General features: G+C 37.2%; 3 protein-coding genes across 3 annotated transcripts; 1 reads left to right on the top strand and 2 right to left on the bottom strand.

Moving 5' to 3' along the window:
* Nucleotides 1-1209: 1209 nt before the first annotated feature.
* On the bottom strand, nucleotides 1210-3395 carry LOC117325647 (protein tweety-like). The gene is made up of 2 exons (XM_033882035.1): nucleotides 2936-3395; nucleotides 1210-2544 (listed from the first exon to the last, which is right to left on the bottom strand). Exons 1-2 carry the CDS (start codon nucleotides 3374-3376, stop codon nucleotides 1624-1626), a joined length of 1362 nt encoding a protein of 453 aa, XP_033737926.1. The 5' UTR covers nucleotides 3377-3395; the 3' UTR covers nucleotides 1210-1623.
* On the bottom strand, nucleotides 3163-6538 carry LOC117325648. Its single transcript, XM_033882036.1, has 5 exons — nucleotides 6309-6538; nucleotides 6070-6142; nucleotides 4978-5075; nucleotides 3845-4583; nucleotides 3163-3401 (listed from the first exon to the last, which is right to left on the bottom strand). The coding sequence occupies exons 1-4, from the start codon at nucleotides 6404-6406 to the stop codon at nucleotides 3938-3940; spliced, it is 915 nt and encodes a 304-aa protein (XP_033737927.1). The 5' UTR covers nucleotides 6407-6538; the 3' UTR covers nucleotides 3163-3401; nucleotides 3845-3937.
* Nucleotides 6539-8590: 2052 nt separating this feature from the next.
* On the top strand, nucleotides 8591-11678 carry LOC117325645 (nucleoredoxin-like protein 2). The gene is made up of 3 exons (XM_033882034.1): nucleotides 8591-8643; nucleotides 9025-9540; nucleotides 10037-11678. Coding segments are annotated over exons 1-3 (753 nt in total). The 5' UTR covers nucleotides 8591-8641; the 3' UTR covers nucleotides 10272-11678.
* The last annotated feature ends 1397 nt before the right edge of the window (nucleotides 11679-13075 follow it).

Raw genomic sequence — 13075 nt, 5'->3', positions numbered from 1 at the left:
CTTCTGCAATAAACACCACTATCACACTACATTGGAGCCTTTACATTGATAATAATATTCTTTGGGTGATCACCGTGTTCAGCCTCACAATTGGGGATGCGGTATTGTGGGATATGGGGAGTCGGCACCGAAGCGACATGGTGTCCAACAAGGCAAGCAAAATTACTTATATCTGTTTCCAACAAATCTTTTTTACTTGAAATAATGTTCCAGGGTTGAGGGAATGTTTCAGTGACTTAACTGTCTGAAATATTTAGTGCAATTCCCTGCTGTCTGTGCCAACACTCGTGGACAGTGTCAATATGCTGAATTCGATATATATATGTATGCGAACATTTTCTTCAAATTGATATATTACATGTTTGTAGAATAGGATTTCTACATCTTGGGAAGTAATTAAGAGTTGCGCGATGCAATTCAATTATTGGTTTTATGTTAATGTCGCTTTTAAAGTGTACCTGGAACGAAAAACGATATTCAAATAAACACCGTTCAATCCTATATTTACTCTAAACAAATCGTTGAAATACGGTAGGAAGAAAATAAAAGTTGGGATGTGTTGTGCCGTTGATAACTACGGCAGTCGTGGTTGCTAAAATAATATATAGTTCCAGTGAATCCATACATAAAGACACCAGTATACAACCATAGTTAATCCGATATATCCAATAATCAAAAACGTAAAGGACATTAACCAAACATGTTGATTTATTTCTTTTAATTGTGTTAGCAATACTGGTGTCTTTACGTAGATTCAGTTGAATTATATTATCCGGTGTATATTAAGCCCTGTCTCTGTCTATTGAAGAATTTTTGTGATAGCTAATTACCACCTTCTGGGCCCAAATGGTGATTAGGCTTATCGCAGTTTAACAACAATTTTAAAATCATGATGAAATCATTTCTGGTAAAATTAATTTGACAAAAGTTAACGACCTGTATCAAGCTCGTCGGTCTTCCTACCTGCCTATTTTAAGGAATACACACAGGGTTTGAAGTAAAGGATAATTAATCAAATGATTAACCTAATCACGTTTTGGGTTATTGGGCTCTAGTGTATAGATGTTAGTTCCTGCCAGTTCGCATTGAAACAGTTATATGCAGCTGTGTTTAATATATGTCTATGTGTCTCTGTGTAAGTTATAGCTGGTAATCTTCATTTGTCAATGTTTCGAACTAATAAATTAAAAACAAAGCAAAGACACTTTCTTAAAACAATAGTCCATTTAATATAACTCATTATATAAGACACAACACATATAAAACAATAGCATATATTAAAATAGTATCGTTACACCCGACAATATATGAACAGTTCACAGTGACCTGTCATGTGATTAAGAACAGTCTTTGGAAGGATAGATGCGCACAAGGTTTGTACGGCGTGACCGGAACTTGGAGCTCCGGTGTTTGTCCTTGGAACTTTCCCTGTTACAGTCGCCTTTCACCAGGCTCGGTATACTCTCCGCACTAGCCGACATCCCCTTGACCAGAACACTCTTAGTCGGTACATCAGTCGTCACATCAGTTTTCATTCCAGGATCATCTGCAACTGAACCGTTAAGTATCGGATCATCTGTGAGCCTGGAACTGTTTAACGTTATCAAAGGCGTTGAGCTTTCCTCACACAGATCGACATTTCCGTTGTTGCAGTTTGTGTTCTCCGTTTGTATGTTGAGATGCCAGCCAGCGCGCATATCCATAGTAGTTTGTTGCGACCCGTTCTGTATCTTGTTGAAGTACTGGAATGGAGGGACCTTCGGGGTTAAGAAAGTGCTGCTGTGGTTGGAGTGGGTGAAGAGGTGGGTGCGGTTGATGGGGAAGGCGGTGTGGTTGTTGCAGGGGACGATATTGCTGTTGATGTTGATGGTTATGGGGATGGTGTTGCGGTTGATGTTGGTTCTGTTGTTGGTTCTGTTGATGTTGTTGCTGCTGGGCAAGTTGGTGTTGGTGTAAGTTCTGGACTTGGGGCTGAGTGAATCTATTACCAATGTTTGGTTGTTGCTGCGGATGCTGGAAGCTTTGTTCTGCAGAAAACCTGAATGCTAGTTGCTGTTGTAGAGGTATAGGGTGCTGTTGATGTACTTGTTCCGATCGAAAAGCAGCGTGTTCCCGATTGCGAACTGGAGCCTGTGGAGTTTCGTTGAAGCCGGGGGGTGGATTCCTCGCTGTATTCCCTTGGTACGGGTTCTGCACACCAATGTGGCCATAATGCTGTTGATACTGTTGATACCTAGGAGGTGGCTGGAAGTCGTTATAAGGCTTGTTCTGTGGCGCTGGCTGTGGGTTACACGTTACATCTCGTCTAGAGGGTTGCTGCAGACAGTTTGCCATTATCAAAGCAGCCGCCGCTGCCTGAGTTGGCTGCATTTGTAACTTATTCAGAGCGGGAGGTTGATTACATGTTCGAGGGTTGGTTAATGTCGACCGGAAGTCGAACGGTTTCTGCCCATGATCTGTTCTGGAAGCTGCATGATGGGTTTGGAAATTTCCTGCTGGAATGTGCCCCGCATTAAACTGTACATGTGCCCAATTTGGATGTATCTACAACGGAATGTTGTGTAAGAAAGAGTTTTAAATTCTTATTCTCATGATGATGATAAATCATACAATGAACGTAATGATTTTATGGACTCTTAAAAAATAATATTTCCTAGTGGACAGTTATATATACTATATAAGTTAGCGGATACTGTCGATGGTTGCCATAGCATTAGTAAGCATTACCAAAGGAAACATTATATTATTACTTCCCTCCTTTCCTTCGAATAACAATACTCAAGTATATATAGATATATGTTTCCGGTGTAATTTTTCATTTAACCTTTTTTCAGTAAGTTCGGTGAATGCATTTTACACCGATGCTTGCACTAATTTGATGTAAGGATTTGTTATGACTACTTTTGAACTCCTACTCTCCTGATCCATATCCTACCTGACTTCCATGCTGGTGAGCAATCCCTGGCGGTGGACGTGTAGTGCGGTTGTTTGTGGACGTCTTCCCGTCAGTCACGTGTTCATTTCCGTGGTCGGCTGTTCCCACTTTTTTGAAACCGGGGTAGAACGAGGGCACGCTCGGCCTTAGCAAAGACTTGGCTACAATCGACTCTACAGAACGTTCGGAATTCGGGACATCCATGTGAGAGGACTTTGGCACATCACGCCCAGCAATAATTCTCTCCATCTCCTGTTTGAATTCCTGGATCTTTGCTGCCGCCATAGCATCATGGCCTGGCCCAACTTCAGTCGCTGCAGTTGTTGGATCGCAGTCATTACGGCAAGGATCTGGAGGTACCCGATCTAGTCCTGGCTTCGACTCGACTGTGGAGACGTCCGATTCTCCGGAATAGTGGGTAGACAGGGTAGGTTCCTTCATCGTTTCTTCTTCTGTCTGGGCGGTTCTTTAACAAATGAAGCGCATGATTAAAACTAGTAATTTTGTTTAAATGCTTACTAGTAATTGTGAGGAAATCATGTTATTTATATCGGTCTGGCAGAACGCTGGAAACGTTTTCATAAAGATCTAATTTCCCAATCTAATAAAAATAATGTCTCACATTTCACACTCGTATCATGTATTACATGGAATGGGAAAAAAGAAAACAGTGTGCAATGAGAGATCTGATTTAACATCAATTTTTTGTCAATAGATTATATGTAATCCGGCCATTATATGTGCATCTTTACAATGAACTCCATGAATTATAAAGCTCTATTCAGTCTCCATACAACCTACTGTTTCGAACATTTTGTGTACATTTTTGTATACCAGACTATACTACATGTTTTACATCGTATCAAGTTCTGTCCAGTCTTACTTATGGATTATACGAGTACCACCTACTGTTTTGGACATTTTGGCGGGGACGGTTCTATTTCTGGCTTGGTTACAGCTCGGTCTCCCGTGTCCTGATCTCCTGCCATCAATTGTGTTGGCTTATCCGTTGAATCTTGTATCATCCCATGGCTCTTCCGGGTCCGACTCCTCGGACATGACCTGCTCTATTTCCCGTTCAACATGGTCATATGTTGACGCCTCTTCGGGACTCATTGACGCGTTCCAAGCTGGTTCAACGCTCGACTTGTTCTTGCCCTCAAGCCTTTGGTATGAATATCGTATCTTGTTAATATGCGGTGGGTCCGGATCCTCATCTTCCTTGGACGGAGTCTCTCCTGTACCAGACCTACATTCCTCCTTTGCTGTACCCGTCTTTTCAGTTGTCTGATCCGACCTAAGGACTGTCGCGGCGCCCCCTGTGGTCCCTGGTGTATCTCCCCAAATGTTCTTCACTGGGAGGCTGGATATTTTGCTAAACATGCGTTTACAGTCTTCGGATCCATCGTCCGAAACGTTTCCGTCTATTTCCGGAAACAGTTTATACCTGTTTGGGTCGACATGGAGGTCCAGATCGGTGGTACTGCACAGAGCTTGATAAAAGATCCGGCTTTGATTTAAAAAGTCATCCATGACGAGATTCGTGTTTTCTAAAGCAAGGAATACGTTCTGTGTTAGCTGCTCCTTCGACATGGAACCTGCTTCAGTGTCCGTGACAGTCAGAAGGTGGCCGAGTCCATTAAAAGTACTAAAACATTGTTAGTATACATTGTAGTTAAGTTATTTTTACAATCATAATTACCTTACAATGATGTATTTCTTTCCAGTAAGAATGCGTTTATATTCGTTTGCCATCATTTAATATGTATATCATTCAAGTGGATCCGAAATTCCATTTTAGAACTTAACACATTTGTCCCTTGTGACGTAGAAGCCCATGGTTCAGGGTCATTCAATCAAACAAAGTTGATATAATTGCCAATGAGCATGTAATGCGTCCGTCTATCTACCGTAGTTAAGGACACATGGTATCCCGGCCATTACTCATATTTTCTTTAATTTGGGTTTATTACATAAACCATTAAACCATTATTATTATGCATAGCTGAAAGTACCGTTGATCAATACCAATACATGCTTACAGCCTTGGATCAAAAGGATTGTTATAGTAGATGGTACATTGTTTCTCCAGTCGGCCGTAGCCTACAGTCTTGAGGGCCTCGTCGTAAGCGCTTGTTATCTGAAGAAAATGACAAAGTCCGCCAGTACTCCATTTTTAAAACTCTAGAATGAATCTTAATGCTATAATGCAGTGTATAGACAAATGTTTTAACAGGACATATGAATTTTTTTTTTTTTTTTACATAATCGTAGTGTAATCACAATTAACTGAAAATTAACTTGTTCGAAGTAGGGACTAATATTTTTTCTATAAATATTAACCAGATGCAGACGCCTTTGGTGCAATCAACACGACAGCCGTTCCAAAAGAATTAGCGAAATGGCTATTTGGACCTATTATTTGACATATGACATTTGTTCTGTTTATAACAAATTACGTGTCAATCCGACTTCGTTGATGTGTGAGAGTCTAAGGGATACCTTGTCCAGATTTAAAATGATTGCCCATTCGTTGATTTATGGGACTCGTATTTATTTCCGATTTAATCCAGTAAATTCTCTGACTTCTAGAGAAATCATCCAAGTAAACAGTTCAATAAATTTGCAATCACAGATCACACCGCACAATTAATCACGTGTCAACTGGGAGATTTCCAAAGTTGGCAGAAAACTCTACATTTACAAGCGGTATTTAAATGACGCCAGCTGGATACGCCATGGCAGGGCGGTTCTTAATCGACTAGACGATGGGTCCATAGATTCCCACACATCTATGACGAAATCTTGTTAGGGGCGGAGTCGTGTAGGTGGTAAACCAACAAATCTATGATATTGTACCACCTCGACTTTCAAATAAAGAGGGAACTGAAAAGGGTCCACTGGCACTCTGACGGTTAGTTAAATTATGAATTGTTTTGAGCCATTATGGGTAAATGGGAATGAGGAACTCGCCATATTGGATACTTTATACGGAAAGATCCGACAAAGTCCGACAACTTAATACGATTTCTGTTATCGACAACGTCAGCTTATCACGTAGGCCTTACAAAGAATATGTGGATGAGTAAGGGAAATTGTTTTTTCTGCCAGTTGAAAAGTTAATGTATGTATACCTTGTTTCCGCTTTCTCCAGTACCAGGGTATGGAACATGATGTATACCTATCGGGACGAATCCGGATAGAAATCTGTTCAGGAGGAAATGACGGAAACATGAAATATATTCGACGTTATATTTTGAACGTTGATTTAGCGTCATCAGTTTCAATACTGCTATATATTTTCACCTTTACATTTATAGCAGTTCTGTAAATTCAGCGTTTCATACTTAAAATCGTTGGGAAGTGAACTTACCCTATAACTTTCTGATTTATATGAAGATGGTTATTGTCATCTGTAGTGCAGAGTCGTGGCTTGATATCACTGCAGTCATTATCCAGCAAGATGGACATTCTTTGGATGAAAAGTCCACCTGTCCAAACGAAGTTCGGTCGTTTTTAACATAGGTAATCTTGATTTCCGTTTTTTGGTCAAAATGCTTCCGAAACACGTGATTCAACTCAAATGTAAACAATACACAGCTGATTGTGGAAGCGGAAATAACGTCATATACAATATGACGTCATAATATCTTTTACGGGAAAAACGTAACGTAGAAAACGCGAATGAATATATTCTGTGATAAATGTACCAATACAAACGTAGGTTTGGGTTATTGGAAAACAAATGTTGGAAATACTGATAACTTACAAATTTCAATGTTATGTTATACATTAATAATGTATACTTCTTCAATGTGTTATTTTCTACCAAACTAGTCTACATTACATTAATTGTTATGTTTTCGGACTGAAGTTTTATTCAGCTGTAGAAAGTATCGATTGCCAATTAATATTACGATAATTTAGCTGTATTTAATAAAGCTATACAAACTGTATTTATGATATCATGTGGCTATATATGAGGTATAGTGTTATTTTAAATTATTAGAAATAGTACACCCAAGATCTTACAGATATTGGAACGTAACATTTGTCTTCTGCTACATTATCAGTTTGTATCAACTATCAAATTATAATAACAACTTTTGTAAATATATAATGCCTCCCCCTTCCGTAAATCGTACCGGCATTAATTTTGTTCGACGATTAATGTATTCTATGGGGCGCCGTTTTACCATTTATTCCCAAATTCCCTATTCAAATAGGTGATACCACTTATTGAAACGAATAGGTGATATCACTTAATGAAACGAATAGGTGATATCACTTAATGAAACGAATAGGTGATATCACTCATTCGAATAGGTTATAACACCAATTCGAATAGGTGATATCACTTATAAAATTCTAAAGTGATATCACCTATTCGAATGAGTGATATCACCTATACGAATAGGTGATATCACTTATGAAATTTTATAAGTGATATCACCTATTCGAATTGGTGATATCACCTATTCGAATTGGTGATATCACCTATTCGAATGAGTGATATCACCTATTCGTTTCATTAAGTGATATTCGAATTGGTAATATCACCTATTCGAATTGGTGATATCACCTATTCGTTTCATTAAGTGATATCACCTATTCGAATGAGTGATATCACCTATTCGAATTGGTGATATCATCTATTCGTTTCAATAAGTGATATCACCTATTCGAATGGGTGATATCACTTAATGAAACGAATAGGTGATATCACTTATTCGAATAGGTGATATCACTCATTCGAATAGGTGATATCACTTAGAAAAGTTCTTAAGTGATATCACCTATTCGAATAGGTGATATCACTCATTTGAATAGGTGATATCACCTATTTGAATAGGTGATATCACCAAATGGGAATAAATAGTAAAACGGCGCCCCATAGTATTCTGGGAGTTTGTTAAAAACATAAGTATATAATATTGTTGATAATCAGGTTTGCTGTTTGGAATCCATGTATGGGTGGCTGAACTGGATTAGATTTAACGTCGATGGCCAGGTAGCTAAAATATTTGGTACGTCCCGGGTTCGAGTCCAAGTCTGGTCGTTGCATTTTCCCTCGCCTGTTAAATTTTGGCGCCCAAATAGATGCCCACGTATTTTACATTACCGGTACTCCTTCCTATTACATTGTGCAATTTATCGATCCCGGGAGCGTTGCAGAAAATTCTCCCACATGTACTGTAACGATATAGTTTAATTACTTTGGTGGCAGTATATAATGAGGATTCTTAATTTTCGTGTACAACGAAAGAGTAGATCTAGCTCACCATAGAAGTCGACGTGTAGAATAGTAATTATAGTTCACTCGGTAGTGGTTATATCAAAAGAAAACCTGGCCATGATGTACATAAAAGTTCGGGAGTTATAACTTTAGATTTAAAAAAAAAAAAAACATAAAAGGCCTGCTTATATATTGAAGAATTGGGATATACAGCCGACAGGGACTTGATAATTCGTTGCAGTCTATGTTTATTAAAAACTATCCTAATGTGTACTGTATAGCACATGTCCAGACGTTCCAGTGACAATATTCAAATTCGGTAAAAATGACACCGCTCGCTGTGATAAACCGTTCATTATCAAGCACTGTTTACATTGGTGACAAGAAAGATAACTCTAATTTACCGAACCGGAAGTGAATGTATTGAAGGTAAACAAGAACGAACAGCTCAGCTGAGCGAAATCACAAGGATGTAAGATATCACATTGCTGGGCCCGTTAAGTTTAGATTATGCTGCTAAATTAAAACACTACTTTCATGTATTTCCGTAGAATTAGTGAGAGAAGTAGACAGTGTGAAGAGGCATTAAAAGAGAGCACTGATAAAAGAGAGATTAGAGCAGCATTGCACAGATGCACTGTACAAATGTTGTTCAAAGAGTAAATTCTAGATTTAATAGATATCAGCAATAACTCACATTGCATTATATCCATTAAAATAAAACAAAAAATAGTTTTCTGGTGCATTTCCTGATTAACCAATGTCGGAGGTTTCGCAATTTTCTAAAAACTCGACTTTGTTGATGTATTTTCAAAAAATTGATATAACATTTAAAATATTTTATTTTAAAAAGGAATGATACCAATGAAGAAGAAGTAATAAAAACATTTGAAGAGCTTCTTGAAGACAAAGAACTTCTAACAAGTGATTTTTTCCTCATCCCAGAGGAGAAAATAATCATAAAAGAGGAAGATCAAGAAACTAAAGAAGATATCAATCATCAGAAAGATAACGATTCTGGGGAAGAAAATAATGTGAAGGAAGAAATATCTGAACAAATCCCAGATAAAGAGAGTGAAACAAAAGACCCAGATGTAGCGAGTAACACAGCTGTAAAAAGTGGCCGGGTGGAGGCTCTTAAGGCCTTGGATAAGAAACTAGTGGGACTGTATTTTTCAGCAGGCTGGTGTCCCCCATGCCGGCAGTTTACTCCTTTACTAAAGGACTTCTATGAGGAAACTCAGCGACGCAATTCTCCTTTTGAGGTGGTGTTTATCAGCTGTGACAAGAAGGAGGACGACATGATGACTTACTACAGAGAAAGTCATGGTGACTGGCTGGTCGTCCCATTCGGAGACCAACTCCAGGAGTAAGTTGATTCCACTCTGGGGACATGAAACCTCAAAGTATTTGATAAAGATATGAATAAACAGGCAAGAATTCTTAAGACTTGAACAAGTAAAAGATCAAGTTTTCTTACTTTTCGGAGAAACAACAGGGGGTGGAGACCTGATGTCCCTGCAAGGAATTCAGTTCCATAGTGGTGGTAGGGATCCTGGGGTGGATACAATAGTATTCAACAGCGTTCCTCAGGAAAGCAGAGTAAATGAAATCAAAATGATAAACAACACCACATTTGGAGAAAGTTGGTTAATTAGGATGGACAGTGAACTGCAAAATTAAAAGAATTTGGCTTTAGTATACCCCAACATTGGAAAGGTCCCCAAAACCCTCAGAAAGGATTTTTTTTATGTTTAACTTGTAGCACTATAGTACATTTGAATATCATGATATGAAAGTAATAAGAAAGAATTTGTTTACACATTAATTTTTTTCTTTTTAATGTTTACTACTTTTATTTACAGGGATCTAAAGACAAGATTCAACATTACAGCTGTGCCAAAATTAATCATTGTAAACAATGCTGGTGATGTTATCACCTTGAAAGGTCGTAAGGAAATCCAGGACAAAGGCATTGTCTGTTTCAGGACCTGGCAGGAAATAGCTACATTCAGGGAAAACAGATCAAAGAGCCAAGCATCAGCAGCTCCCCCTACAGACAACAAGGAGGAAGAGGGAGACAAATCTTTACAAGTCTGAAGCCATTTAAAACATCATTAACATATTGTAGCTACTCAAGAGATATTGAGTTGTAATGTATGAAGTTATTTATGAATTGGATAGATGTAGAACCTGTTGTCAGCACAAGTAAATGCATTTGTAGTGCTGGAAAAAATATTAACAAAGAATTTTGTTTTATCAATATTGTTTTCTTACTAAGAATATAACAAAGTGTATATCGTTATATTTATTTTAAGGGAAATTTACCAATGTTTACATTTGAGCCAAACAATGGATTTATAGGTGAGGTATAATTCCAGCATCAGGAAACACTCTCATGTATGTATGGCAGTGTAGCCTTAATTGAAGTCCATCATTTTGTATATAAGGCTCCTGACATAGTTATTTATAATTTATGTTCAGGCCAGTCATTTATTATTATTATTAAATAATATTGTTTATGTAGAACAAAAACAATGCTTTACTTAATGGTTCACACAATTATTCATACAAAAATTTACAACTGAATAATAACCCATCAGAGGTGTTAATGTTTGTGCCGACTTTGAAGTAACTGGATAGTAGCGACGCCATCAGAATTTTATTTTATTAGGGACCAAGTTGAGCTTATGCCATACCTTGGCATCTGGTGGTTGTCCGTTCATCAACACTTACCGTGCGAACATAATAACTTCAGTAAATGTCATTCAAATTTGATGAAACTTTGTATGCAGCCATATATTGACTTGATCTGGGACCAGTTTGAAAATGAAAATTATTCGACAGTAACTTACAGAGTTATTGCCCTTTGCAATTATATTATTATTGGACCTTGTGAACACAAATAACTCGACTTGGACAAGTAAATATCAACTAAATTTGATGAAACTTTGTATGAAGCCATATATCAACAAGATCTCATACAAGTTCGAAAATGGAAACAATCAACAGTTACTTACAGAGTTGTTGCCCTTTGTAATAATATTGTTTGACCTTGTGAGCGCGATAACTGGAGTGAATATCAATTTTGCAGGAAACTTTGCATGCAGCCATATATCGACAGGAACTTGGTCGAGTTATTGAAAATGGAAATTATTCGACAGTAACTTGTAACTTACAGAGTTATTGCCCTTTGCATAATATTATTGGACCTTGTGAACATGATAACTGCAGTAACTATCAACCAAGTTTGATAAAAGTTTGCATGTAGCCATACATCGACAAGATCTTGGACGAGTTCAAAAATTGGAATTATTCAATTGTAACTGACAGAGTTATTGCCCTTTGTAATAATATGATCATTTACAATTTTTTACCCCAATTGGCCCAAAGGGTTTATCTTTTAAAAACGCTACTAGTCCTGAAAAACTAAATGGATTTTTGTTGCATAAATGAAGGATGTGACAACCGTGGGTTGGGAGAAAGGGGCCCCAATAAGGGAAATGGGGGAACAAAATTAAAATACTGTATTTGACCTAATAAGGGCGCAAGGCGCGGGTAATTGACAGTGGGGGCGCCCTTATTAAGATTAGTTATTCTGAAGTTTTATGAAACAGACTTCATATATATATACCTTATAGCAGAATACCCAAGGCTGTGGAAACGGTAACATATTCAGTCATAAAAATATTCCAGATGAAGATATCTATTCATTATCATATATTAAGCTTAAACATCACTTGAATATTCCTGTAAACCATGCCAACTGATCTTTAGACCAGAGAACGTGTGTTCCACCTTTTATGTTCAAATGGAACACTTTTGTGTTCTATTTGTAGACACAGGTGATTTCCCAGATCATATCAGACATCGTTTTCTTTGAACTATTAGTTGATTTACAATGTCTTTTGCTAGCTATCTGTGCTGAACAAAAGTTATTTATCAACAAGAATGAAGTCTTTTACTTTATCTTCAAATAAAGATGGTAAGTTATTATTTGTATGTGTGTTTAGTTTTGGGTGCTCTTTGCACTGACATGTCATCTGTAGGAATAGACAAAATGTGGCAAAAACTTGTGTTCCAGTTACTTAATTTGCTGAAGAAAATTGAACACATAAAGTAGCAAAACATTTCACATGAATTATTACTTTTGAACACCATTTTGACACTCAGTCAAAGATTTATTTCCTTGAAAAGAGGTAGGGGCGCCCTTATTAGGTCAAATATGGTAGGTTTTCTTTTTCAAGAATGACAGGATTAAGTCAACCTGTAGTTTGAACCATTGTTGGGTGAATCAGAGCATTTTCCATACTTACTGAAATATCCAGGTGAGCAATACAGGCCCTCTTGTTTTATTTGTTTTTCTTATTTCAAGTGTGTACAAAGAAATTCGTGTTAAAGACATATGCTACATTGCATGTATTTGTATCATTCCTGTATTAAGGAGATGTTGTGATAAGTGAAAATAGCATATGCCCTTAAGTAGCTAACGTGTGTTATTTCATACATACAATTTAGTTAAGCACGGTAACTAAGTTGTGTGTTATTTTGTGCCATACCAACATGTATGTGTGTTATCTACATAAGTAGCTAACATACTACTATTTTATACAAAATTAAGTAACTAGCATGTATGTGTATTGTTTTATAGATAATTAGTCATTACAAGTTACATATCAATTTACATGCATGTCAGTTTACAAGTGAATGAAATAATGAATGAATATAACTATTTTTTTTTATATTTCTACTATCTAGCTGGAAATCTAGCATTAATTGTACACAATTGATTATTTTTAAGTATTTTTTAGATATTCTTTTATAAACTCAACTTTTTCATAGTCATATCTAACAATATTTAGCATTTCACAAAGCTAAAAAAAAATAAAAATACCCTACAAAGT

Source organism: Pecten maximus, chromosome 4, assembly GCF_902652985.1.
Source record: "Pecten maximus chromosome 4, xPecMax1.1, whole genome shotgun sequence".
NCBI lineage: Eukaryota > Metazoa > Mollusca > Bivalvia > Pectinida > Pectinidae > Pecten > Pecten maximus.
This window is presented reverse-complemented; position numbering and strand designations above follow the sequence as displayed.